Source organism: Caretta caretta, chromosome 20 (genome assembly GCF_965140235.1).
Source record: "Caretta caretta isolate rCarCar2 chromosome 20, rCarCar1.hap1, whole genome shotgun sequence".
NCBI lineage: Eukaryota > Metazoa > Chordata > Testudines > Cheloniidae > Caretta > Caretta caretta.
Window position 1 is genome coordinate 20349135 of NC_134225.1, and position 23936 is coordinate 20373070.

Sequence of the window (23936 nt, forward strand, 5' to 3'; positions counted from 1 at the left end):
GCTTGGTGGTGTTATTCACCAGCACGACAAGCGACAGAATCCCCGGCACCCCTTCCAACCCCACCTGGGGGCGGATCCACCGTGCAGCCCCAGTGGAGACCCACTAATTTTCACCTTGATGTAGTGGGGCGCAGTCAGCATCGGAGGAGGGTGGGGTATAGGGCTGACCCTGCAGCTACATGGAGGTAAAAATTACCTGCTGCCTTCTCTCCATGAGGATTTGACAGTGAGAGAGCCTGGCACAGCTCCATGAGGGGTCACTGGGGTCAGCATTGCTCAGAGGGGAGAGCCGCTCCCTACAGAGCCCCCCCACTCCATTCCCTGCAGCACAGCGACCCCTGGTGCCACCCTGGGGCACTGCCGTCAGCACTGATTGAGAGGGGAGAGCGCCTCCTACTGAGCCCCACGCACGGTTTCCTGCAGCACAGCGCCCCCTAGTGCTGGGACACGGGAATCAGCACTAGGGGGGAAAGAAGCCCCTACTGACCCACCCCCACCCTGCAGCACAGCGCCCCCTGGCGCCACCCTGGGGCATTGGGGTCTGCACTGAGGGCCACGGCCCCCTCTTGAGACCCCATCCCTCTCCATGCGGCACAGCGCCCCCTAGTGCTTCACTGGAGCACGGGGCTCAGCACCAACGGCCAGAGGAGACCACCCTCCACGGAGTTCCCCACCACACTGCCAGGAGCACAGCGCCCCCTAGGGCCAGCACGGACTAGAGTGGCGCGTGCCCCCTGCTGAGCCCCCCTACCCTGCTCCCTGCAACGCCCCAACATCTGCCATCCAAGCTCTGAGCCGGCCCCAGCCTGCTCAGCACGTGCGATCTGCGGCCGGGGCTCCGAAGAGCAGGGCGACGTGTCGGAGAAGCCCCCTACAATGAGGGCAAAACCGGACCTCCCTGCCTCCCCATCAGGCGGCACAATGCACCCTCCCCCCAGCCTGCCGGGCCCCCATTGGGTGTCACGGCGCTCAGACTTCCTCTAACGAAAAGCCACACAGGAAGCTCTGAAGCAAGAAGGGAGCAATTTTTTCATATTTTTGTAGATGCACCGTAAAAAAAAAAAAAAAGGAGAGAGAGGGTTTTTTTGTTTTTTTTTTAATACCCAACCCAGCCTTGAAATCTACCCTCCAGAGGTGCCGCGGGCACCACCCCCGTTGGAGGCAGCCAGCCTGGGATGAGACCGTGACGGGGGATGAGCAGTGAGAACCATGGGCTCGCGGATAAAGTAAGACCCCTTTGATTTTCTCTGGGCGCCGATCCCATGCAGGGCCTGGGCTTTAGCAGAAGGGATTTTCAGCCCCTCAGAGGCGCCCCCCAGCCTCCCACCGGCTGGCTCTTTACCTGATCAGTGGAAAAAGTGAAATTGACCTTTGATCCCGGGCAGACACCAAGGGGGGCAGACAGGCCCCTTTAAGACACCCCATCTTTGCTGGTTTCAATGCCTCAGGGCCCCACGAAGGGAGTGACACTGAGAGGGATGGAAGATTTCTCCCTTCGGTGGGTTGGAAGCTCGGGCGGGGGGACGCCATGGAGAATTGGACACTGCAAAAGAGTGGCAGGGTCAGGGATCCCTAGCTTGGCAGGTTGCTGGCCCTGCTGCTGTCTGGGCCGTGCCAGTTTTGGGGTCCATCTCTTTCCAGCGCGGTTCACCATCCAGGCAACCGCGCCCAGGTCTGAGCTAGCCATGCAGGTGAGCAGCCCGGGGTACTCCTGGGCAGGACTGTAGGAGCCAGGGGTGGGGGCCATCCGCAGTTGGGAGGGGAGTTCTCCTCCATCCTCTAGGGGCAGGCAGGATTGTGGGGTGCATGAGGTGGGTTTTAGCTCACCTGTGGAGCTATGTCAGCTAATCCTGTTACTGTCCTTTGGCATCTTCTAGCCAAAGATTGATCCTGCTTACGGATGAATTCAGCCTCACCCCAGAGAGGCAGGTCAGCATTAACGTCCTCCTCTTATGGGGAGGAAACTGAGGCACAAAGAAAGGGAGTGACTTTCCCAAGTCACTCAGGCAGTCAGGGCAGAGCAGGAGTGAATCAGAATGTAGGAGTCCAGAATTGCAGCCCCCCCCCCCGCCCCCGCCCCCCGATCCAACTCCCCTCCCAGAGTTGGGGCTAGAAGCCAGGGGTCCCAGCTCTCCATAGTGTGTCTTATCTCCACATGAGGGGTTTCCATTCCAGGTGGAGTCTGGATCCATCGCCGGGGTCCTTAGCCAGGTCCCCCTAAGGGGTGCCCAACCCCCAGCTGTGCCTGGCTTGTGCATTAAAAGTCGTGTCTCCCCCGCCCCCCACCCCCAGGAGACAAGAAGTCTGAGCAACCTAAATCGGGCCCTTCCTGAAAGGGTTTTCCCCCAGCACCTCAGTGCATGCAGGCCTAAGATTGCTGAGCAAATCTGCACAACCCTGTGATGGCCGCTTGTGCACTGAGCTTGTCCGTTCTCAGCCATTAGCCTGGCCAGTGGTTATAGGTTCCTCTCTTCTCCCCCTACCAGGGAAAATCCCCATAAGACATTTGATTTGTTCTTCGAGGCAGCCTGCCCCACATCTGCAGATGACGGTAAGTCCCTGAGCCCAGAGGCCGGCGCCGGGGCGGGCGGGTTGTGTGGGGTTTATCTGTGTTCTTAGAGGGGGTGGGATGCAAGGGGAAGGTCTGGGGTAAATGAACACTGGAGTCTTAATTTCAGGCTGTTGGTTCAAATCCAGCCTACCTTCCCTGGGGCTAAAAGTGGATCTCTGGTGTGGAAGTCAGGACTCCTGGGTTCTATTCCCAGGGGCTCATGGTTAGAGTGGGGGGCTGGGAGTCAAAATTCCTGGGTTCTATCCCCACCTCTGGGAGGGGAATTGAAGGGGGTGGTGCTAAGAGCCAGGACTCCTGGGTTCTATTGCCAACTCCAGGAGGGGAGTGATGTCTAATGGTTAGAGCAGGGGGTGGCCATGGGAGTCAGGACGCCAGGGTTCTATTCCTAGCTCCGGGAAGGTCCTGGAGTGCTGGAGTGTAGTTGTCTAAATGGGGGCGGGGGGGGGGGGGGGAGACTGAGAGTCAGGACTCCCGGGTTCTTTCCTGGGAGTGGGGTCTAGTGGTTAGAGCAGTTGTTGCTGAGTGTCTCTTCCATTGTTCTGTGAGCCTAAAGACCCATGGAAATTAGGGCCGTCCCATGGCATTTATGGGGGGTTGTCTTCATGAAGGACAGCATTTGGGAAGGGTTTGGGGGGCATCTGCAGTTCAGGGGAGACGTGAAACACCTCCAGCTGTCTGACCTCGGGTTGGGATTTCCTCAGGGCCCCTGAGCCAAGCAGGGTCCAGCAAAGCCAGTGATAGGATGAAGGTGCTGTGGGGTGGCAGGGGAACAGTAGGGGGGGCGTACATCCCTTGGCGTCAGTATGACCCCAATACCCCAGCTAGGGGGTGGGGTGCTGCAGGAATTGGGGTGGGGGGCTCAGTAGGGGGTGCCCTCCCCCTGCAGTCCATTTTGGCCCCATTGCCCCAGCATGGGGATAGATCTGACAGTTTCCCTAGCACTGTGTGTGTGTGTTCTGTGTGCAAGAGCTGAGGTGTTTATCCCACATCCTGTCTGTAGGTCATTCTGTTCTGCCTCCCTAAATCCTCCTGCAGGTTTCTTGTCCTGGAAAATGTTATTCACTTCCTGTCCTAAACTGCTGTATCTGGCTGTTCAACAGCCCTTGCGGCCTACCCCAGAAATGGCTGCCCCTCAGCGCCGGGCGAAGGATCCCTGTGTAAACAGCCCCCTGCATCCCACCCCAGAGATGGCTGCATCTCGGCGCCAGGGAGGGATTCCTGTGTAAACAACCCCCTGTGTCCCACCCCAGAGGCAGCTGCATCTCAGCACTGGGCAAGGAATCCTTGTATAAACAGCCCCCTGTGTCCCATCCCCGAAGGGCTGCATGTCAGGGCCGGGCAGGGATCCCTGCATAAACAGCCCCTGCGCCCCACCCCAGAGGTGGCTGCATCTCAGCGCCAGGCAAGGGATCCCTAGGTAAACAGCTGCCACACGGCACCCTTGGCACTGGGTGAAGAATTGCTGTATAAACAGCCTGTCAAGCATTATAACCCAGCTCACAGTGGGGGTGACTGTGAGGTCCTGGGGAATCAGAAACCCCTTCCCCAGCCTCCTGGTGGGGGGCAGGGGGAGTCGGCTACATGGGCAGGGCCGGGCCTGGGTTCAGAGGTGCGCCCCCCACCCCCACGCAGAGCCGAAGGGCCCTTCCATCTGGGCTGCTCTCAGCAGCCACAGGAAGTGGCGAGGCGGGAGGTGGAGGCCGCGAGTGTGTCTGGTGCATCACGTGGGGGGTGGGGGGGACGGGCATCCTGCCCTGCATGGGAGGGGGATGTGAGTGCTAGCAGGGGGAGCTGTCCCAGTGGGAGGCTGCTCTCGGGGTGGGGGACGGTCTAGAATCTGGGTGCAGAGACCGACCTCTCCCGAGCCCACGGCTCCCCCAGGGATCTGTGTGTATCGCTCGCCTCCTTGGACCTTCAGGACCAAACAGTCCCCAGCTTCTAGGGCAGCCTCTCCCCGCCTGAGTCCCATCCTGTGTGCTACCCCCATGGCCCAAGCAGCTCTGAGCAGTGAGCCCACCGAGCCTGGTCCCCCAGTCAGACCCGTGGGCCCATCCAGCCTGGTATCCTGCCTCCCTGTTACCCCAGTCAGACCCGTGGGCCCATCCAGCCTGGTATCCTCCCTCCCTGTTACCCCAGTCAGACCCGTGGGCCCATCCAGCCTGGTATCCTGCCTCCCTGTTACCCTAGTCAGACCTGTGGGCCCATCCAGCCTGGTATCCTGCCTCCCTGTTACCCTAATCAGACCTGTGGGCCCATCCAGCCTGGTATCCTGCCTCCCTGTTACCTCAGTCAGACCCGTGGGCCCATCCAGCCTGGTATCCCTCCCCCCTGCCGTACCAGATACAGGGCCTTTCTCTTCCAGGGTGCTGGTTCTGGGGGCCTGGCTGGCTCCAGGTGTTGGGGAATGACATACTGGACTTTTCCCCTCTCTGAGGCTCTGATCCAGCTCTTGGTTGGTGGGACTGGTTGGCTGCAGGGGTGGAGAGGGGAGGGATGCTCTCCTCTAGGGCGTGCCAGCTCTGGTCTGATCCCTGGGCAGGGGGACTGGCTGGCTCTTAGAGGTCAGGGAATGGGATAACGGGGCATTTCCGCTCTGGGTTATGAGTTCAAATCCAGACCATTCTAGTAGTATCCTAAAGTCATTACCATCCAGTGGTGCTGATTGGTGGCCTTTATGAAATGGTTGGGGGCTGGGAGCCAGGACTCCTGGGTTCTATTCGTAGCTCTGGGTGGGGAGTGGGGTCTAGTGGTTAGAGCAGGGGAGCCAGGACTCCTGGGTTCTATTTCTGGCTCTGCCACTTTCTCCCTGGCTGTCTTTGGACACGTCACTTCCTTTCCCTGCTCCCCACTGGTGAGGGAGGTTGAGGGGCTCAGGGAGCACTGGCAGGGGCCTGGGGGGCAGGGCTGTCATCGCGGTTCTATCTCTGCTTTCCCCACAGACCCCCAGGTGCTGAGGCAGTTCCCGGAGGAGTTCGATGACCAGGTTTGTGCCTCGCTTCTGCGCCCCTCTGCCAAGCGCCATGTTTCCCCTGTGCCAGTGGAAGAGCTGTAACGCCAGAGTGGGGGAAGGGACAGCCAGCTGAGTGCGTTGGGGGCAGGCCGGTGTGTGGGCCTGGAGCCATGGATCTGGGCTTGATCTGCCTCATGTCCATCTAACCCACTATCCCCCCTGCCCAGAGATCACACCCATGGGCCCAGCGAGCCTATCTCCCCTTCCCTGCCCCCTTGATCAGACCCATGGGCCCATGAAGCCCTGCCGTCCCAGATCAGACCCATGGGCCTGTCTCGCCTAGTGCGGATTAAACCAGCGAGAACCAAAGAATCCCCCTTAAATTCCTCTCAGCTCAGTCCTGGCTTCTCGTCTGTAGCAAGGGCTGGGGTGTTTGATGGGGCTTTTTGGCCCTAGGGGACTTTCCCTCCGGTCGGGGGCAAAGAGCAGACAGGAAATAAAGACGATCTGGCCTTCGCCCCCACCCTGGTGTGCTGGGTCTCCGTGATCTCTGAAGTCATGGGGGTGTAATTTTCACCTTGCCTTCTCCAGGAATCCATCCAGATGCTGCCCAAATTCTGCTTCCCCTTCGACATAGAGAGGTACACAGCTGCGCGGGTGCACGTCGGTCTGTGCATGTGCATGGGTGGGAGGATCTGTCCTGGGGTCTCCTCCACCCAATAAATCTCTCCAGTTTACGAGCTCCCCTGCGGTCAGTGGCTCATGGCTCTCGGGGGACAGTAGCCAGGGGTCAGGCCATAGGCGTCCCTGTGCGGTGTCTAATGCAGGAAGCAGTGAGGGCTGAGGGCCATCCCCTCCCCATCTCTCAGGAGGAGGATGAAAGGCCTCTGGTCCCACTAGTGCCAAAGGGAGAGGGAGGTGCTGAGCACCTGGCAGGATCGAGCCCAGTGCACCACGATTGGGACCAGCAGTGGTATTCAAACCACTAGATCCCACTCCCTTCCCAGAGCTGGGGGTAGAAACCAGGAGTCCTGGCTCCCAGCTCCCTGCTCTGGGTGTTGTCCTGGATTCGGTCGGCCGTTAGCTTCCTCCTCTCCCGTCGGTCTCACTGGGTGCCCCCCCCCCACCCCCGCAGGGTAAAGGAGAACTCCGTGGTGCAGAACTTCACCTTCGTCCTGACCGATCTGGAGGGGAACCAGCGCTTTGGGTTCTGCCGCCTGGCCGGGGGCTTCCGGGCCTGCCTCTGCATCCTCAGGTACCGCGCCGTGCGGCTGGGAGTGGGCTGGGGGCTCCGCCAGGGGGCGCTCTCCCCGCCTTGTTAACGCTGAGCCCGATGCCGCAGCGTGGCACTAGGGGACGCCAGGCTGCTGCAGCCACCGTGTTTCAGAGCAGATCTAAAACTATAATCCCGGCCAATGTATCCACCCCGACATTCTGCCAAATTCCTCCTCCGTCAATTGCTTCTATTCTGGTGGTTCCCTCGTGTCCCTGGATTTAGGGTTCTTCTTCACTCAGCACTGGATGAAGGATCCCTGTATAAACAGCCCCTGCGCCCCACCCCAGAGGCAGCCGCATCTCAGCGCTGAGCAAAGGATCCCTGTATAAACAGCTCCCATATCCCACTCCAGAGGCAGCCGCATCTCAGTCACTTCGTCTCTCTGTACCTCAGGGGGAACGGCCCTTCCTTTGTCTGTTCAGACCCTGAGCTCTTTGGGGCACAGATTCTCTCTCACGTGGGGTCCGTTCAGCACCCAGCAGGATGGGTCCCCTAGGGGCTACCATAACACAGACAATAAACTGCCCCCGCTTCTCCTTTTCTCAGTTACCTGCCCTGGTTTGAAGTTTTCTACAAGATCCTCAACAACATTGCTGACCACTTAGCCAAGGAGCAGGTGAGCCCAGGACTCCTGGGTCCTTTTCAGTGGCTATCTCCACCCCTAGTCTCGCTACATCCCGATCATCTTGTCACTCCCTCAACCCCAGCTCCTTGTGGACTGATCCGTTTCATCCTTTCTCTCTCCCCATCAGCTCAATGAACTGGCCGAGTTCCTCTCTGCCCTCTATTGCCACCCGGTGCCCCAGCTGAACAGCCCCGTCAACCTAGAATTTGTAAGTATCAGCTCAGTCTCTCTCACTAGGGGGTGCTGCCCCCAACCCCCCCCCCCCCCGGTCCATGATCCATCTGTACAGGGCGCTACCAAATTCACGATCCATTTTGGATCCAATTTCACAGTCATAGGATAAAAAAAATCGTAAATGTCACGGTTTCCAACAGGTACATCTGAAATTTTGTGGTGTTGAAACCGTAGGGGTCCCGACCCAAAAGTGGGTTGTGGGGGGTCGCAAGGCTATTGTCGGGCGACGCGGGATTGCCACCCTTACTTCTGCACTCCTGCTGGGGGTGGCCAGCAGCCGTGGAGCTTCCTACAGTCGGGGGCGGGGGGGCGGGGCGGTTTCCTGTAGGTGGGTCTGACCTGGCCCCAGGAGTGGTCCGTGCAGGGGAAGAGGAAGTCTGGTCCTTCCCCAGCCCGGCCAGGACTAACAACTGGAGCCTAGTGCCCAGGAGGAGCCCCCAGCCGGGGCCCCCCCAACTCTGGCCCTCCCTGGCTCCAGGCCAATGCTCACGGGTTAAAGGGGCCTTGGGCTGGCTGTGTGTGTGGGGGGAGGGGACGACGACTACAGTGCCCCTCCATCCCCAACCACGGTGCCCTGGGTGGTCGCCCACCTGTAGGCCAGCCCTTCCCCCTCCCAAAAGTGGCCAAAACCCAAAATATTTCAATTCAAACTAGTGCTGAGGGGCCTCATGGGAGTTGTAGTTCAAGTGCTTCATGCACCCATTCTCTATGGGCCAGCTCCCTGGTTGGACTACATCTCCCAGGATGCACCACTTTCTCCCCTCTTAGTGAAGGGCAGGGGTGTGACCGAGGAGTCCTTGGCTGTGGTGCATCATGGGTCGGCAGCAGTTCTGCAGAAAAGGACCTGGGGGGTGACAGTGGACGAGAAGCTGGATATGAGTCAACAGGGTGCCCTTGTTGCCAAAAAGGCTAACGGCATTTGGGGCTGTATAAGTAGGGGCATGGCCAGCAGATCGAGGGACGTGATCGTTCCCCTCAATTCGGCACTGGTGAGGCCTCATCTGGAGTCCTGTGTCCAGTGTTGGGCCCCACACTACAAGACCCAAAAAATTGGAAAGAGTCCAGCGGAGGGCAACAAAAATGATTAGGGGACAGGAACACATGACTTATGAGGAGAGGCTGAGGGAGCTGGGATTGTTTAGTCTTCAGAAGAGAAGAGTGAGGGGGGATTTGATAGCTGCTTTCAACTGCCTGAAAGGGGGTTCCAAAGAGGATGGCTCTAGACTGTTCTCAGCGGTAGCAGATGACAGAACAAGGAGTAATGGTCTCAAGTTGCAGTGGGGGAGATTTAGGTTGGATATTAGGAAAAACTTTTTCACGAGGAGGGTGGTGAAGCACTGGAATGCGTTACCTAGGGAGGTGGTGGAATCTCTTTCCCTAGAAGTTTTTAAGGTCAGGCTTGACAAAGCCCTGGCTGGGATGATTTAGTCGGGGATTGGTCCTGCTTTGAGCAGGGGGTTGGACTAGATGACCTCCTGAGGTCCCTTCCAACCCTGATATTCTATGATTCTATGGGAGATGTTGTCAAACCACAGCGTCCTTCCAACAGTGGAGAACGGCAGCACAAGACATCCACACTACAACTCCCACGAGACACCAAGGTGCCGTTTTGAATTGACATAGTTTGGTTTGGGGCCAGAATATTTCAGTCTGGGATATTTTGACAAGATAGCGACACTTCCCAGGGGAAGCAGATGCTTTTGGGAGGGGGGAGGGCGGGGGGGGGAACCCTTTTAATGGAAAACCCAACTTTCCACTGAAAAATCATGGCTCTTCAATCTAGGGGCAAAAGGGCTAACAAGATCCAGGCCCCGGGAGTTGAGGCTAGCCAGGTTCACACTGGAAATAAGGCGTACGTGTGTGGAAACAAGGGAATGGAGAACTGATATTTAGCCTTTCCCACAACACAAAAACCAGAGGTCACGCGATGAAATGCACAGGTGGCAGATTTAGTACAAGAGAGAGGAAGTATTTTTTCCAGGCCACGCACAATTAACCTGTGGAACTCACTGCCTTGGGATGTTGTGATGGCCAGTTCACGGAGGATAGGTCCATCAATGGTTATCAACCAAGGTCAGGGATGTAACCCCATGCTTGGGGCAACCCTAAATCTGACTCCCAGAAATCAGGAGGGGACATTCTTTGTATTTCTCCAAAATTGCCCTGTTTTGTCCACTCCTCGTGCATCTCTGGCCACTGTCAGAGACAGGATACTGGGCTAGATGGACCTTGGCTCTTACATTCTTATTGGTTGTTTTTCTAAAAGATCTGATCTAGGAATTATTTGGGGGAAGTTTTATGGCATTTTGGCATTAAGATCTCATAATCCTCCGGACTGCCCCAACCAAGCCCGCTGATCCCGCGAAGGTGCAGGGCTGTCCTGCTGGTGGTGCACACGCACGTCTCTATGCTTTTATCCCCTCGCTGTCCCGCAAGGACCAGAAGTTGAACAAACTGAGAATAAGCACCGGCAACTTTCTGAATGGCCGACACAGAGACCGGAGCCGGGATCCGGCGGGCGGGACCGAGTCGGTGAGTCGGGAAACTCCGCCCGATGTTAACCAGCCGGAGTGTGCCGACTAACCGAGCGATCCCTGACAGTGCATGGTCCCCGTCCCCCCCCAGCCAGGTGGTATGATCACCCCTATCCGGTGGCACTAAGGGGCAACTGGGGAGGACGGGCAAACTGTGCAACTGGACCCCCGAATCTTCTCCCCTCCCTAACCAGGGGAGCAAACTCAGCCGCCAACTAATTACAAGCTTAACGATGATTAACCCTGTGTGGCTTGGGTGAACAGCACTAACTCCGCAGCACGGCGCCCCCTGGTGGCGGGGGCCGTGCTAATGCCACCCCCTTCTCCATTACAGCCCTCCTACTTCATTGCCCCGGACCTCGGCAGCCTGCCCACCATCCCGGAGAATGTAAGTCCCTGCGCCCCCTCCTGGGATGGGCGGGTTTGGGGGCTGATTCAGGGGTGCAAAGAGCAGAGGTGGTGGAATGGGGGAGGTGCCCTGGCAGTGAGTGGCGTGGGGGGAGAGCACTGCAAGGAGACTGAATGTGAGCAGTGCAGGAAGAGGAGGGGGTGCATTACAATGCACGGCAGGGTGGGATAGGCAGGGGGCCGAGGGGGAGAGTACAGTGTGCTGCAGATTAGGGGAGAGGAGAGCGCACTGTGCTGCAGGAGGGGGAGGGGGAGTGTGCTGCAGAGTGGGGGGAGGGGAAAGCGCACTACACTGCAATAAGGGGAGAGCTCACTGCACTGCAGAATGGGGGAGTGGGAGAGCACACTACACTGCAGGAGGGAAGAGTGCACTTCACTGCAGGAAGGGGAGGGGAAAGCGCAGTGCACTGCAGGAGGGCGAGAGCACACTTTACTGCAGAATAGGGGCAGTGGCAGAGCACACTACACTGCAGGAGCGAGAGAGTGCACTGTACTTCAGGAGGGGGAGCGGGTGCGCACTGCACTGCAGAGGGGAAGCACACTGCAGTGCAGGAGGGGGAGAGCACACTTCACTGCAGAATGGGGGAAGTGGCAGAGCGCACCACACTGCAGGAGGGGGGGGAGTGCACTGCACTGCAGGAGGGGGGAGGGGGAAAGCGCAGTGCACTGCAGGAGGACAGCACACTTCACTGCAGAATGGGGGAAGTGGCAGAGCGCACCACACTGCAGGAGGGGGGAGCGGGTGCTCACTACACTGCAGAGAGGGGACAGCGCACTGCCGAGTGGTGGGGGGGGAGCTCACATTGCCCTGCGGGAGGGGGAGGGGCATGCATTGTGTTGAACGGGGCGGGGGGGGAGCGCACTGCAGCGGGAAGGACAGAGGGGCAGACGGGGTGAAGGGGAAGAGCGGGGAGTCGGGCGTCTCGAACTCCTGCCCCGGCCTCTGCCCACAGAGGAACTTGACGGAGTTCGTGGTGGCCGTGGACGTGCCCAACATGCTGCAGCTGTACGGGAGCATGCTGTACGAGCGGCGCATCCTGCTCACCTCCGGCAAGCTCAGCACGGTGAGGGGCACCGGGGGGGGCACTCGCCCTGGCACAGGCCCGCTGGGGGGGGGGGGTCGCAGGGCTGTGCCCTGGCACATGCCTGCAGTGAGGGCGCGGGGACGGGCCTTGGCATGGGCACGGGGGGGTGTTGCTCAGGGGGACGTGCCCCGGCCCACGCGCACAACCCGCTACGGCCCCGGCCCGGGACTTGTGACCCCCGTAGCCTCCAATGCAGGACATTTCTTGAGGCCCCTGCCTCCCCCAGATCTCTCCGTCCTCGGAGCCCCCCACCCAACCCCCCCACGTCGGAGCAGAGTCTAAGGCCGTGTCTGTGTCTGTCCCCAGCTCACGGCCTGCGTCCAGGCCTCCTCCGCCATGCTCTACCCCATGTACTGGCAACACATCTACATCCCCACGCTGCCCCCGCACCTGCTCGACTACTGCTGGTAAGGGCACGGGCAGCCTCTGGCGGGCCAAACAGGGGCGGGCCAGGTCGGTTCTTGGAGGGGGGACCGCCGGCATCCTTCAGGGAGGTGGGAGGGGGCGCTCTCCCCTGGCGGTCAGGGCTGGCCCCGGTGCCCTAGACTGGCACTAGAGGGCGCTGTGCGGCAGGGAGCAGGGTGGGGGCTCTGTATGGGGCGCTCTCCCCTGGCAGTCAGGGCTGGCCCCGGTGCCCTAGACTGGCACTAGGGGGCACTGTGCGGCAGGGAGCAGGGTGGGGGCTCTGTAGGGGGCGCTCTCCCCTGGCGGTCAGGGCTGGCCCCGGTGCCCTAGACTGGCACTAGAGGGCGCTGTGCGGCAGGGAGCAGGGTGGGGGCTCTGTAGGGGGCGCTCTCCCCTGGCGGTCAGGGCTGGCCCCGGTGCCCTAGACTGGCACTAGGGGGCGCTGTGCGGCAGGGAGCAGGGTGGGGGCTCTGTAGGGGGCGCTCTCCCCTGGCGGTCAGGGCTGGCCCCAGTGCCCTATAGGGGGTGCTGTGCGGCAGGGAGCAGGGTGGGGGCTCTGTAGGGGGCGCTGTGCCCTTTCAGCCAGTGCTAGCCCCTGCCTGGCACCATGGGGTGCTGTGCCACAGGGAGCGGGGCGAGGGCTAGGCAGGGTGAACTCTCCCCTCACGGTCCGTGCCAACCCCAGTGTCCCAGTGTGGCGCTTGGGGGGACTGTGCTGTAGGGAGCAAGTTTTAGGGGGATAATCTAGCGCACTGATCCCTCTCGTCTCTGCTTTGAGGCACGGGCGCTACCAGGCCTGGGCAGTTTATGCTTTATTTGTCTGCGTCTCCTCATCCTCTCTCTCCCTCCCTCCCTTCCCGCAGTGCCCCTATGCCCTACCTCATCGGTGTCCATTCCAGCCTCATGGAGGTGAGTCCTGCCCCTCCCCAGCGCCCCCTGGGGACTGCAACCTGCACTGCAGGCTGGGAAGGGGGGGGTGTCCCTGCACAAGCTGGGGCTGCAGGAAGCCTGAATGTGGGGGATCCCCCAGGATGCAGGGGGGAGCTCCTGCCGTTCCCAGGAAGAGATCTGGGACTGGGGGAGGGGGGCAGGCTTGTGTGGAGAAAGGGGTCCCACAGTTTCACGGGGGGGATTTCCTCAGCCTTTGCACAGGGGGTGGGTCCGATCCCCTGGACGTTTAATTTGGATCTCGAGTCAAAGCTGCCATCAGCAAGGAGCTGCTGGGGGTCCCAGAGCTGGAGCGAAGCCGGGTGCCAAGCTACAGGCTCTGGCCCCTTGTGGGTTGCCTGCTGGAGCGGGTTTCCCTCAGGGAAGAGCCGTCCTGGTGGCCTGAGGTTACCGGTGGACGGCAAGCCCGGCTGCCTGGTGGGGAGGTGCAGAGCGCCGAGGCCGGCTCCAGCTCCAGCCCTTTCCCCTCTGGATGTGTCCTCTCCTGGCAGAGGGTGCGGGACAAGGCCCTGGAGGACGTGGTGATCCTCAACATCGACACCAACACGCTGGAGTCGCCCTTCCAGGACCTGGAGAACCTCCCGAGCGACGTGGTCAGTCCCTGCCCGTCCCTGCCCGTCCCTGCCCGTCCCCTGCTGCCGTCCCCTGTCTCCAGCACAAGCAGATGGGTGAAACCCTCCTCCCCCTCCACCAGCCCTGGAGGGGACCCCCACATTCAACCTCCATGATCCTTGGCAAGCCCCACGCTGGGCTGCATCCAAACCTTAGCCTGGATCTCCCCATAGTCCCCTTCTCTCCTGTTCTGTGCCCCCTCCTTACACCCCGGTTATGGGGCATGGGCTCTGAGCTCCCCCTGGCATCTCGTGGCTTGGCAGCCCGGAGATCTCATCCCCAGTGCAGACGCTGCCCTTTGGTTGCGTGAGGAAGGAGGTTCCCCAGCCAGAGCTGGAAGTCGGCTTCCTTCTCTAGTGGCAACGTGATCTCTGGAGATCCCACGGACAGATCCTTCCGTCCCTTTCCAGAGGGACCCCAGGAGATGGGAGGAGCGTGATCTGCAGGGACCCTGTGGGATCTCCCTCCCTCCCCGCTCTCATGGACTTTCCCGTCTAATCCAGGGATCCCCAAAGCCCCCTGGGATCTAGGGCCCGGACCACACTGCTGCCCCTCCCCAGCTCCCCCAGCCCAGGAGCTGACCCTGACTCGCTCATGTGGGTCTCTCCTCTCCCAGGTGTCTCTGCTGAAGCTCCAGCTGAAGAAGCAGTCAGCCACCACTGGGGACGGGGTGGCCCGAGCCTTCCTCCGAGCCCAGGCGCTGCTGTTCGGCGGCTACCGTGACGCGCTGATTTGCACCCCGGTGAGGCTGGCTTCCCTCCCCGCCCACTGAGGGCAGCTCACAGGGAGGGGGCACATGCAGTGTGAGATAGGACAGAGTCGGGTGCTCAGTGTTTCCCCCTTGGGGCTAGACATTCATTTTTGGTATCTGGGACCCTCAATCCTGGTCCAGGACCCCGTTGTGTTAGGTGCTGTATATTTCACCCGGGAATTTGAGTTGAGGGCAGGAACCCATTGTGCCAGGCGCTGACCAGACCCAGAACAAGAAGCTGGTCCACGCCCCCACTTCCCACATGCCCCATGTGTTCCCTCCAAGAGTTCCCCCCATGGCAGCCTATGCGTTCCCCCTTTCTTCCAGGCCCAGCCATACGAGTGTCTGCACGCCCCTGAGCAGCTATGCTGCCATGGGCAGGGAGACCGGCAGAGTAGCATAGAGCAATCAGCCCTCTAAGTGTCTGTCTTCTCCCCGTTGCGGGGTTTCCTTCCTCAGGGATCCCCAGGATCGGGAGGGGAAACCCCAAACCCTCCCCACTCTGTGTCCCTCTAATGCCCCCCTCCCAGGAAGGACTTCCTGGAAATCCAGTGGCCCCTGTGGGTTTCTCTGTGCAGGGGGAGGCATTAGCCCTGAGTGACCCTCAAGGATTTTATGTTGCAAAGCAGCTGCCGGGGTTAAGCCCTGGGGGTGGGGGGTGGGGGTTGAGTTCTCCAGAAACGCTGAGGAACCATCCAGGGCAGCTGGAGTGCCCGGTTGGCCCAGTAACTACCCCGTGGTCAGTGCCCTCAGGGGCTTTGGGCTAGCTGCCAATCCCCGGTGCCCAGAGCAACCTGGCTTCCCCAGTCTGGGGCCCCGCTCCAGACCTCCCCTCCCCCGCCCCGAACGGGGCACAGAGCCAGTGTCTCTGACCTGGGACCCAACCTCCTAGAAGGGAGCCCCCCGCATTCACCCTCTTTGTGCCCTCTGCCCCCAGGGCCAACCCATCTCTTTCTGCCAAGAGTCCTTCCTCAACCACAAGTCTAGCACCATGCGGGAGTTCCTGCAGAACGCAGTGCACCTGCAGCTGTTCAAACAGGTAAAGGGGAGAGCCTAGGGCTGGGGGGGTGGGGGGGCAGGAATTCTGGGGCCCGGTTCTGAGACCCCCAGGTACATTGGCAGCCCCTGTCCAGAGGAAATGATGTGCCCAGCCCCTGCCATGTGTGTGTGACCTTCTCTCCTGGAGGGGTGAGGGGTGCATCTAGGAGTGTTTGGGGGGGCGGAGGGGGCCCGGGATGGGGGGAGGGGGTTGGTTGGGCCACTCCATCCCGGGTCATATTTCCTAGGGCTTTGAGGTGTCACGTCACCACAAAAGCTATTAACGAATGGCCGCGCTCTCCCACCATGTCCTCCACTGCCCTGCCCCCATGTCCCCCATAATAATTTATGCCCCCACTGTATCATGTGCTCTCCCTGTAATGGCCCCCTCTAATGGTTCCCCCTTCTCCATCTGCCCCCCATACTCCCCTCTAATGGTTTCCCCTTCTCCATCTGCCCCCCCATACTCCCCTCTAATGGTTCCCCCCTCCATCTGCCCCCCATACTCCCCTCTAATGGTTCCCCCTTCTCCATCTGCCCCCCCATGCTCCCCTCTAATGGTTCCCCCTTCTCCATCTGCCCCCCCATGCTCCCCTCTAATGGTTCCCCCCTCCATCTGCCCCCCATACTCCCCTCTAATGGTTCCCCCCTCCATCTGCCCCCATGCTCCCCTCTAATGGTTCCCCCTTCTCCATCTGCCCCCCCATGCTCCCCTCTAATGGTTCCCCCCTCCATCTGCCCCCATGCTCCCCTCTAATGGTTCCCCCTTCTCCATCTGCCCTTCCGTGTGCTCCCCTCTAATGGTTCCCCCTTCTCTACTTGCCCCCGTGCTCTCCTCTTATGGTTCCTCCTTCTCCATCTGCCCCTGCCGTGTGCTTTCCTCTAATGGTTCCCCCTTCTCCATCTGCCCCCATGCTCTCCTCTCATGGTTCCCCCCTCCATCTGCCCCCCCATACTCCCCTCTAATTGTTCCCCGTTCTCCATCTGCCCCTGCCGTGTGCTCTCCTCTCATGGTTCCTCCTTCTCCACCTGCCCCTGCCGTGTGCTCCCCTCTAATGGTTCCCCCTTCTCCATCTGCCCCCCATTCTCTCCTCTCATGGTTCCCCCCTCTCCATCTGCCCCCATATTACCCTCTAATGGTTCCCTCCTCTCTATCTGACCCCATGCTCCCCTCTCACGGTTCCCCTTCTGCATATGCTCTCTGCGCTCTCCCCAACTCCCCTTGCACCCGCGCCACCCCCTTTGCAGTTCATTGACGAGCGCCTGGAGAAGCTGAACACCGGCGTGGGCTTTTCGGATGTGTTTGAGCAGGAAATCACCAACAGCGGGATGGCGGCGGGTAAGGAGGGTGCAGCCACTGACCCTACCTTCCCTGGGGGGGCAATAGGGGTGCGGTGCCCCCAGTGTGAGCCCCTGTGCGTATACAGCGACCCCACCCGCATCCCCAGGGAGCCATGGCAATGGATTTGCTTGGCCCTGCTGATCCCCGCCCGCCTCCCCCTATGACTCGATCCCTCCGTTCTGTCCATCTGTCCCCCTCAGGTGCATCCATCACTGCAACCTCTTCCCCAGCCCCCCCAGATGTAACTTTTAACAGTGGTGCCACCCAGGGTTCCCCCACAATGCACCGGGGGTTGGCAGTGATGGTAGGGCTGGCCTGGCAATATCCACCTCCTCACCAGGGCGTGGGTCAGGCTCGGGGGTGAGGGGAAAAGGAGTGGGAGGTGGGGAGGGTGAAGACCCCACCTAGGGCCCTTAGTCACTAATGGTCTGGGAATTTACATCTCTCCCTTTCCTGTCCCCATGCAGGTAACCTGAGGTCGTACCAGCTGTGGGTGGAGAGCCTCAAGGTATGCAGCTGCCTGCTTGATCCATGTATGGGGTAGTGAGGCTTGATAGCAGCTTGTGGAGTCCACTGGAGGGGGTTGTGAAGTGGTGTGAGTGCAGGACTGGGAGCCAGGACTCCTGGGTTCTATCCCCAGTTCTGGGAGGGGTGTGGGGTGCAGTGGTTAGAGCACAGGGGCTGGGATTCAGCACTCCTGAGTTCCAGGGAGTGGGATCCCGGATGCCTGGGTTCTGTTCAACCCTGCCACTAACTTGCAATGTAACCTGGGGGGTGGGGGGGGAGTCACTGCACCGCTCTGTGCCTCAGTTTACCCCCTCTGTAAAATGGTGATGACGTCGACCTATCTGCATTAAGTATTACCTGCAGCTTCTAGTTCACCAGCTAGCGGCAAAGGGTCAAATCATTCTGAGGCAACATGTTAAGTTCCCTGTGTCAGTAAATGCATCAAACTGGGCCCAAATCCAGACCCCCTGAAATTGAGGCAGATTTTGCAACTGATGTCGGGGGGAATCAGATTTGAGGTTCAACTGGTGTATTTTACACCATGAGAGGACGGATCCTTGATTGGTGTAAATCAGCTTAGGCCCATTGACAACAGAGGGGCCAAGATCTAACCCCCGCGATCCTGCGGGCTGGGAAAGAGCAGGTGAATAAGTCCCAGAAGAGGTGAACGAAAGTAGCTGCTGCCCTACTTTAATGTACTGCTCGCTGTGTAAATTAACTCCCCTGGGGCATGTAATTTACACATGCTCCCGAACACACCACTTCCAAATTAGTAGCTTGATTCTGATCCCCTTTGAGTTAAATCAGGAGCGGCTCCGCAGAAGTCACTGGAATGCCCATAGTGGATTGAGAAGCTCAAGCCCTAAGTTTTTGTTTCTCCTTAGGGGCCATTAGTGGCTTAGACGCATTGACAATATTATGTTCTACTGTTGCCTCTCTTGAGAGGTAGCAGATGCCCAACACCGGGCATGCCAGCTTCCAAGTGGAGGAGAAATCAGTGATATGGAGTCTGGGCATATTTGCAACTTGTTTATTTACACTCTATACACCAGTCTTGGAACAGAGGTGTCACCAGCTGCACGCAGGCTGATCCCCTCATTCAGGGATCCCAGCCCATTGCAAAACTCCCTGCCCAGGGTGCAACACTGCCTCAAGAATCGGAGACCAAGATGGAGCAAACTGTCAAGCTGCTGTCCCAGCTCCCACTCCCCAGGCCTCAGCACGGCCCCCAGATTAACTGCCATACGCAGCGTGTGTCTTCCCACGGCTGACCGTTCGCTCGCCTGCTGAGGAAAAAAAACAAACTTGGAGACCACATGTCACAGTACCGGCCTCCAGCTGATTCGAGTTAGCAGGACCATGGCAGAGAGCAACCCCCCACTGCTTGCAACAGCTCCCACCGGAGAAAATGCCATTGCAAAACTGGCAACAATGCGCCCAAGAACGCTGCTAAGAGAAAGATTGTCTGCGACAGCGCCACCTGGTGACTCCTGCCGCAACTGTATTCACCCACAGGCTCCCTCTAATGGCAGGAAGGTCAGGCTACTTGTGTCAGGGGGAAAGACAAAGCTAAGAACTGCAGAAGACACCAGGCACCTATAGGGGTCGCTCCAAAGCAACATCTCTGTGCTTTGTCTTGCCAGAAAGGCGGAGGGGCCCTGATCAACACTATGAAGAACAAGACGAACCCAGCCGTCAGGAACATGTACAAATATGTAAGGTCACCAGCCGGCTACACAGTCTTCCCCGTTCACTGGGCTCTGTTAGCAGGGGGATTTTATCAGTGGGGGGGAGCTCCCGGGGGCTGGGGTATCACAGGGGGATGCAGTTGTGTCTCCATGAGGGGGGGATCCCAGGGCTGGGGTATCACAGGGGGATGCTGTCGCGTCTGTGTGCGGGGGATTCCCGGGGGCTGGGGTATTGCAGGGGGATGCAGTCGTGTCTCCGTGCCGGGATCTCAGAGTGGACAGTTGTATCAGACCATAGAGAACCAGGAATGGCTTCCTGCCTGGTCACCCCTCTCTCTCCTCTCCTCTAGGCCAAGAGCCATGCCCGAGACAGGCTGAAGGAGATGCGAAGTCGCTTGAGGTACAGGGTAAGATTCCTACTGCAGCAATCCTCTTTGGGCTGGGGGATCCTGCCCAGACTCCCCCCGCCACCCAACCTCCAACTCCGAGCCAGGGATTCCCCCTTGCTAAGGAAATTCCCCCACCCCCCCTCTGATCAGCTGCTTCCTGGGGGATTGGGTGGGGCAGGAGCTAGGAGTAGCAGGTCATAAGGAGGGTTAAGGGTAGTAGATTGTGAATGGGGTTCGGGTCAGAGGTAGTAGATGAGAAAGGGTTAGGAGACAACAGGGGGGCTAAGGGTTTGGGTTTGGGGTAATAGATCCTAAGCTGGCTAAGGAAACTTTCTAGTTTCTCCCAGGGCAGATTCTGCCGGGAGTCCCCATGACGCTCTGCTTGGAGAGCTCCCTTGAGGGTCTGCAGAAGACGACCTCTTGGTCCAAGGGGGCTAGAACCAGCAATTCTTGGCAACTCCTGGCAGCGGGACTCCCTTGGGCTGAGGCTCTGGAGAAGATCGGGCTGAAGGCCCCCCCGAGGTGCATTGAGCTCCAGATATGCCCCCACCCCAGTGACCTTTGCCCTCACCTGCCGGGCTAGCTGGCCGATTGAAATGGCATGAAGCCCCTATTAAGAGCACTGGGGTTTGGAGGTTCGAATTCCGCCCCTACTCCCACTTCAGCCGTGGCCAAGAGCGCTTCGCCAGGTGCGGGCATTTGCTGCCACCCAGTTGCCAGTGGGCTGGGCCTCCATGTCACCCCCAGACCAGCCCCCCCTTTGTTGGTCACTGAGACCGAGCTCCTCTAGGAGCAGATAGGGGAAGCTAGCCCTGGCTCTTCTCTGTCGCTCTTCGGACGCCTTGCCTGGAGTCTGCTCACCGTCTTCCTGCCCGGCCCTCGTTCTCCCATCCAGGATTTGAGCCAGGCTTCATCCCTGCAGCGAGGCGGCTCCCTGAGGAGCCACCAGCTCTCGGGTTCCATCCTGCCCCGGAGCACCCAGTCCGAGTGCCTACAGAGCCGGCTGCCGATCACCCAGCACTTTGGGAAGGTCAGAGACTGCTAAACCTCTGTAGGGGGTGGGGACGCACAGATAGTCCTCCCCCAGATGTGGAACATCTGGAAGGAAATAACGGCGGGGTGTGGGTAATTCCCGGTGCAGATGTGCAACATCTGGTGGGAATAATGGCGGCATGCAGGTAATCTTCATGCAGATGTGAAACATCTGGAACCTGTAGCAGGTCGTTTGGGAAGTGACTCGCTCCCCCCTGCCCAGATAACCCTTGCTCATTGAGTAGCATCAGGGCGGGGGTGGGGGGCCGCAAGGCAAACTCTGCTCGGCTGTGGGCCTTTCCTCCCTTTCCCACCCCACCTCCGTCGCTCGTGGCCCTGGATAACGACCCTAGCCCAGCGTGGGGGGAGGCTGGCACAGATCGGAGAGCGGTGGGCATGGAAAGGCCTTGGGGGCAGGCAGGTCCTGGCCTCAGCAACCCCCTCATGCTGGAGGGGCTTGGTATTGCACTGCCCAGGGGTGAGCATGGGGATCGGCCACTTTGACCCGTGTTTCCTTGCAGTCCCGGCCCCTGCGACCCAATAAACGCTGCAGCGGGACAGAGCTGGAGGCCCAGAGGTAACTGGTGGGGGAGGAGCACAGATATTGGGGGGAGAGCAGAGATGGCCTGGGGCGTGGTCTGCAGGGCATGGGAGGGGGTTCCCCCCACCTCATAGCCTGCTCTCTGTGTCGCCTGCCTCATCCTTCACGTGCACTGGGGTGTGGGAAGCTCTCGTGCGTCACTGTGCGCGCTGGCCTGGCCTGTGCATGTCAGCTTCGACACCCATGCTCCCAGCGTGGGGGGAGGCTGCGTGCCCAGTGTGTATGCCTGTCGGCTCGCGCACGTGCGTTTGCGTTCAGGCGTGATCCTGTGACGTTTGTGGGCCTATGTCATGGGTGTTTACATGTGTGTTGGCATGTGCGGTCAGCTTCATGCCTGCCCCTTCTGACGCAGACGGCTGCATGGGTGGCCAGCTTTAATACATGAGCACGTGTTGGTTGGCCTGCGTGTTGGACCTTGGGCCACGCGTGACGGTTGACCTGCCTATTCCACGTGTTCGTTTCCGTGTGTACTGGCACAGACGGAGTGTGAGATGTGACGCTGTGTTCCCGTGTCGGTTGTCATGCGTGTTGACACGTGTGATGTCACTTTCGTGCACGAGCTTGTTGCCATGTTTTCTGTATATCCGTTTACACACGTGACTGTAACATGAATGCCCAGCCCTCCCTTCCCCCCTGTCTCTCAGGGCTGGCCCGGCAGAAGGCCCCGAGGCTCCCCCAGGCCCCGATGCCATCCCTGATGCGGGGGAGCTGGACAAGAGCTTCCTGGAGACGGGCGAGATCGACCTGCTGGGTGAGATCTTCGAGACGCTGAGCCTGGTGGCGCCCAGTGGACGGGGGCTGCTCTACGGGACCCGCAGCCTGGACTTCTGCAACCTGGAGGAGGGCAGCTGCTACACCAGGGTGAGCTCCCCACCCCCCTTGCGGGCACCTCCCCATGCCCCACCATGCACCTCTCTGTGCTGCCCCTCCCCGAGGGGCACCTCCCTGTGCATCTCTCTGTGCTGCCCCTCCCCCATGGGTACCTCCCTCTCCCCCCCACACACTTCCCTGTGCTGCCCCTCCCCCACGGGTACCTTCCCCACAGGTACCTCCCTCTGCCCCCCTGCACCTCTCTGTGCTGCCCCTCCCTGACGGGCACCTCCCTGTGCATCTCTCTGTGCTGCCCCTCCCCCACGGGCACCTCCCTGTGCCCCCCGTGTGCTGCCCCCCCCTGCGGGCACCTCCCTCGCTCTGTGCTGCCTCTTCCCCACGGGTACCTCCCTCTGCCCCCCCCCGCACCTCCCTGGGTTGCCCCTACCCCAGGGGCACCTCCCTCCCACCAAGTCTTTCTCTTGGCCCCTCTCTCCCCTATCCCTCTCTGACCCTACCACTGGATTCCACCCCCTCCCCATCTTTTCCTCTCCTAGCCCCTCCCCTAACTCCACCCCCTTCTCTAGCCCCTCCCTCCCACCATTCTTCTCCAGCCCAGGTCTCTCTCCCTGCCCCGTGCTGCACCAACCCTGGCTCCTTGTCCCTTCCAGCTGAGGCACACGAACCCCAGTGAGGAGAACTTGAGCGGGCACCAGGCCCAGGACCATGAGTGCTGGCTGCTGGCCGAGGAGGACGACTCGTCCCTGGAGTTCGCCCCCCCGTCTTCGGAGGAGGCCTCCCTGGCCGAGGAGGAGGCTGGGGACTCCCAGCAGGCTTTGCTGCTCCCCGCCAAGGCCACGCGCCCGGCGAGCGGGATGTGGGACCGAGGGATCAATGAGGATGAGGAGGCCCCTCCCCAGCCAGCTGAGAGGGTAGCGGTGCCCAGGGTGTCCTGGCACAAGCCCTTCCAGCTGGGGGAGGAGGAGCTGGGGGGCAGGGCAGCCGGGGGGCAGGGAGGGGCTGGGACAGAGCTGACACCAGCTCCTAGCTTGCTGGGGTCCCCTGAAGAAGCAGGGACAGGAGGCCCCCCTGAAGCAGCCACTACAGGGACAGAGCCCGGGCAGGGGGCATGCAGGGCAGAGCCCCACCCTGAACAGGATAGCCCCTCCTCCCCTGAGGCACAGCCCCACCTCCCATCAGATAGCCCCTCCTCCCCTGAGGCACAGCCCCACCTCCCATCAGATAGCCCCTCCTCCCCCACCATCCAGTCAGCTGTGGCTCTGTACCAGGCCAAGGCCTGCAGGCAAACTGACTTCAGGGGAGGGGTCCCCCCACTGGGGCCAGGGGCCACCCTGCCCAGCTCAGCCTGGCCGGAGCTGGAACAAGCCTCCCAGCCCCCGGCCCTGCCCAAGGTATCGGAGCTGAAGAAGAGGTTTGAGTCCTAGCAGGCTGGCGGCGTAGAAAGAGCTGCACCGGGGGGCCTATGCCGAGCTACTGACATTGCTGCACCAGGGGCCCCATGCTGAGCTGCACCAGGGCTCCCCAAGGGCCGGAGAGCTGCACCAGGGGCCCCCCCCAGCCTGAGCTATGGGTAGAGATGTACCCGGGGGGGGGGGCCTATGCCGAGCTACTGATGTTGCTGCACCAGGGGCCCTCTGCTGAGCTGCACCAGGGCTCCCCAGGGGCCAGAGAGCTGCACCAGGGGCCCCCCCAGCCTGAGCTCTGGGCAGAGCTGCACCAGGGGCCCCATGCTGAGCTGCACCAGGGCTCCCCAGGGGCCGGAGAGCTGCAGCAGGGCCCCCCCCAGCCTGAGCTGTGGGCAGAGCTGCCCAAAAGCTGCACTGCCCCACTCAGCCCTGCGTGGCTGAGGACAATGGGGAGACGCGGCCCTGCCCAAAGCCGGCAGGGGGGGCTCTCAATAAATGCTTCTGGAGGAACCGCCCAGTGGTTGCTGTTCAATGGGGTGGGGCTGAACGCTCCCCCTAGCCAGCCTCAGGCTGCCTCCCCCTTCCCCCTCCGTGGGGCGCCACAGTCAAGAGCAGCTGCTGCCGCCCTCCTTTGGCGGACCGAATCCTGCCCCCTGCAAAAAATGAGTCACTCAGCAAGGGGTGGGGGGGGAGGCATGGTCC

The 23936-nt window shown here is 60.5% G+C and overlaps 1 protein-coding gene across 3 annotated transcripts; it reads left to right on the forward strand.

Annotated features, from left to right (window-relative positions):
• The first annotated feature begins 859 nt into the window (after window positions 1–859).
• On the forward strand, window positions 860–23745 carry DENND1C (DENN domain containing 1C). Of its 3 annotated transcripts, XM_048832045.2 has the most exons (23): window positions 862–1226; window positions 2487–2551; window positions 5512–5555; window positions 6114–6163; window positions 6658–6777; window positions 7345–7414; window positions 7551–7631; window positions 10094–10189; window positions 10526–10579; window positions 11553–11663; window positions 11991–12091; window positions 12953–12998; window positions 13529–13630; window positions 14266–14391; window positions 15338–15439; window positions 16687–16777; window positions 17248–17288; window positions 18931–19002; window positions 19326–19382; window positions 20260–20394; window positions 20918–20973; window positions 21642–21858; window positions 22479–23745. In XM_048832045.2, the coding sequence occupies exons 1-23, from the start codon at window positions 1210–1212 to the stop codon at window positions 23250–23252; spliced, it is 2628 nt and encodes an 875-aa protein (XP_048688002.2). In that variant the 5' UTR covers window positions 862–1209; the 3' UTR covers window positions 23253–23745. The 3 variants fall into 3 exon arrangements, with proteins under 3 accessions (XP_074977711.1, XP_048688002.2, XP_074977710.1); XM_075121609.1 differs by lacking the exon at window positions 10094–10189 and having other exon boundaries at window positions 864–1226; XM_075121610.1 differs by lacking the exons at window positions 20918–20973; window positions 21642–21858; window positions 22479–23745 and having other exon boundaries at window positions 860–1226; window positions 19326–19375; window positions 20260–20330.
• The last annotated feature ends 191 nt before the right edge of the window (window positions 23746–23936 follow it).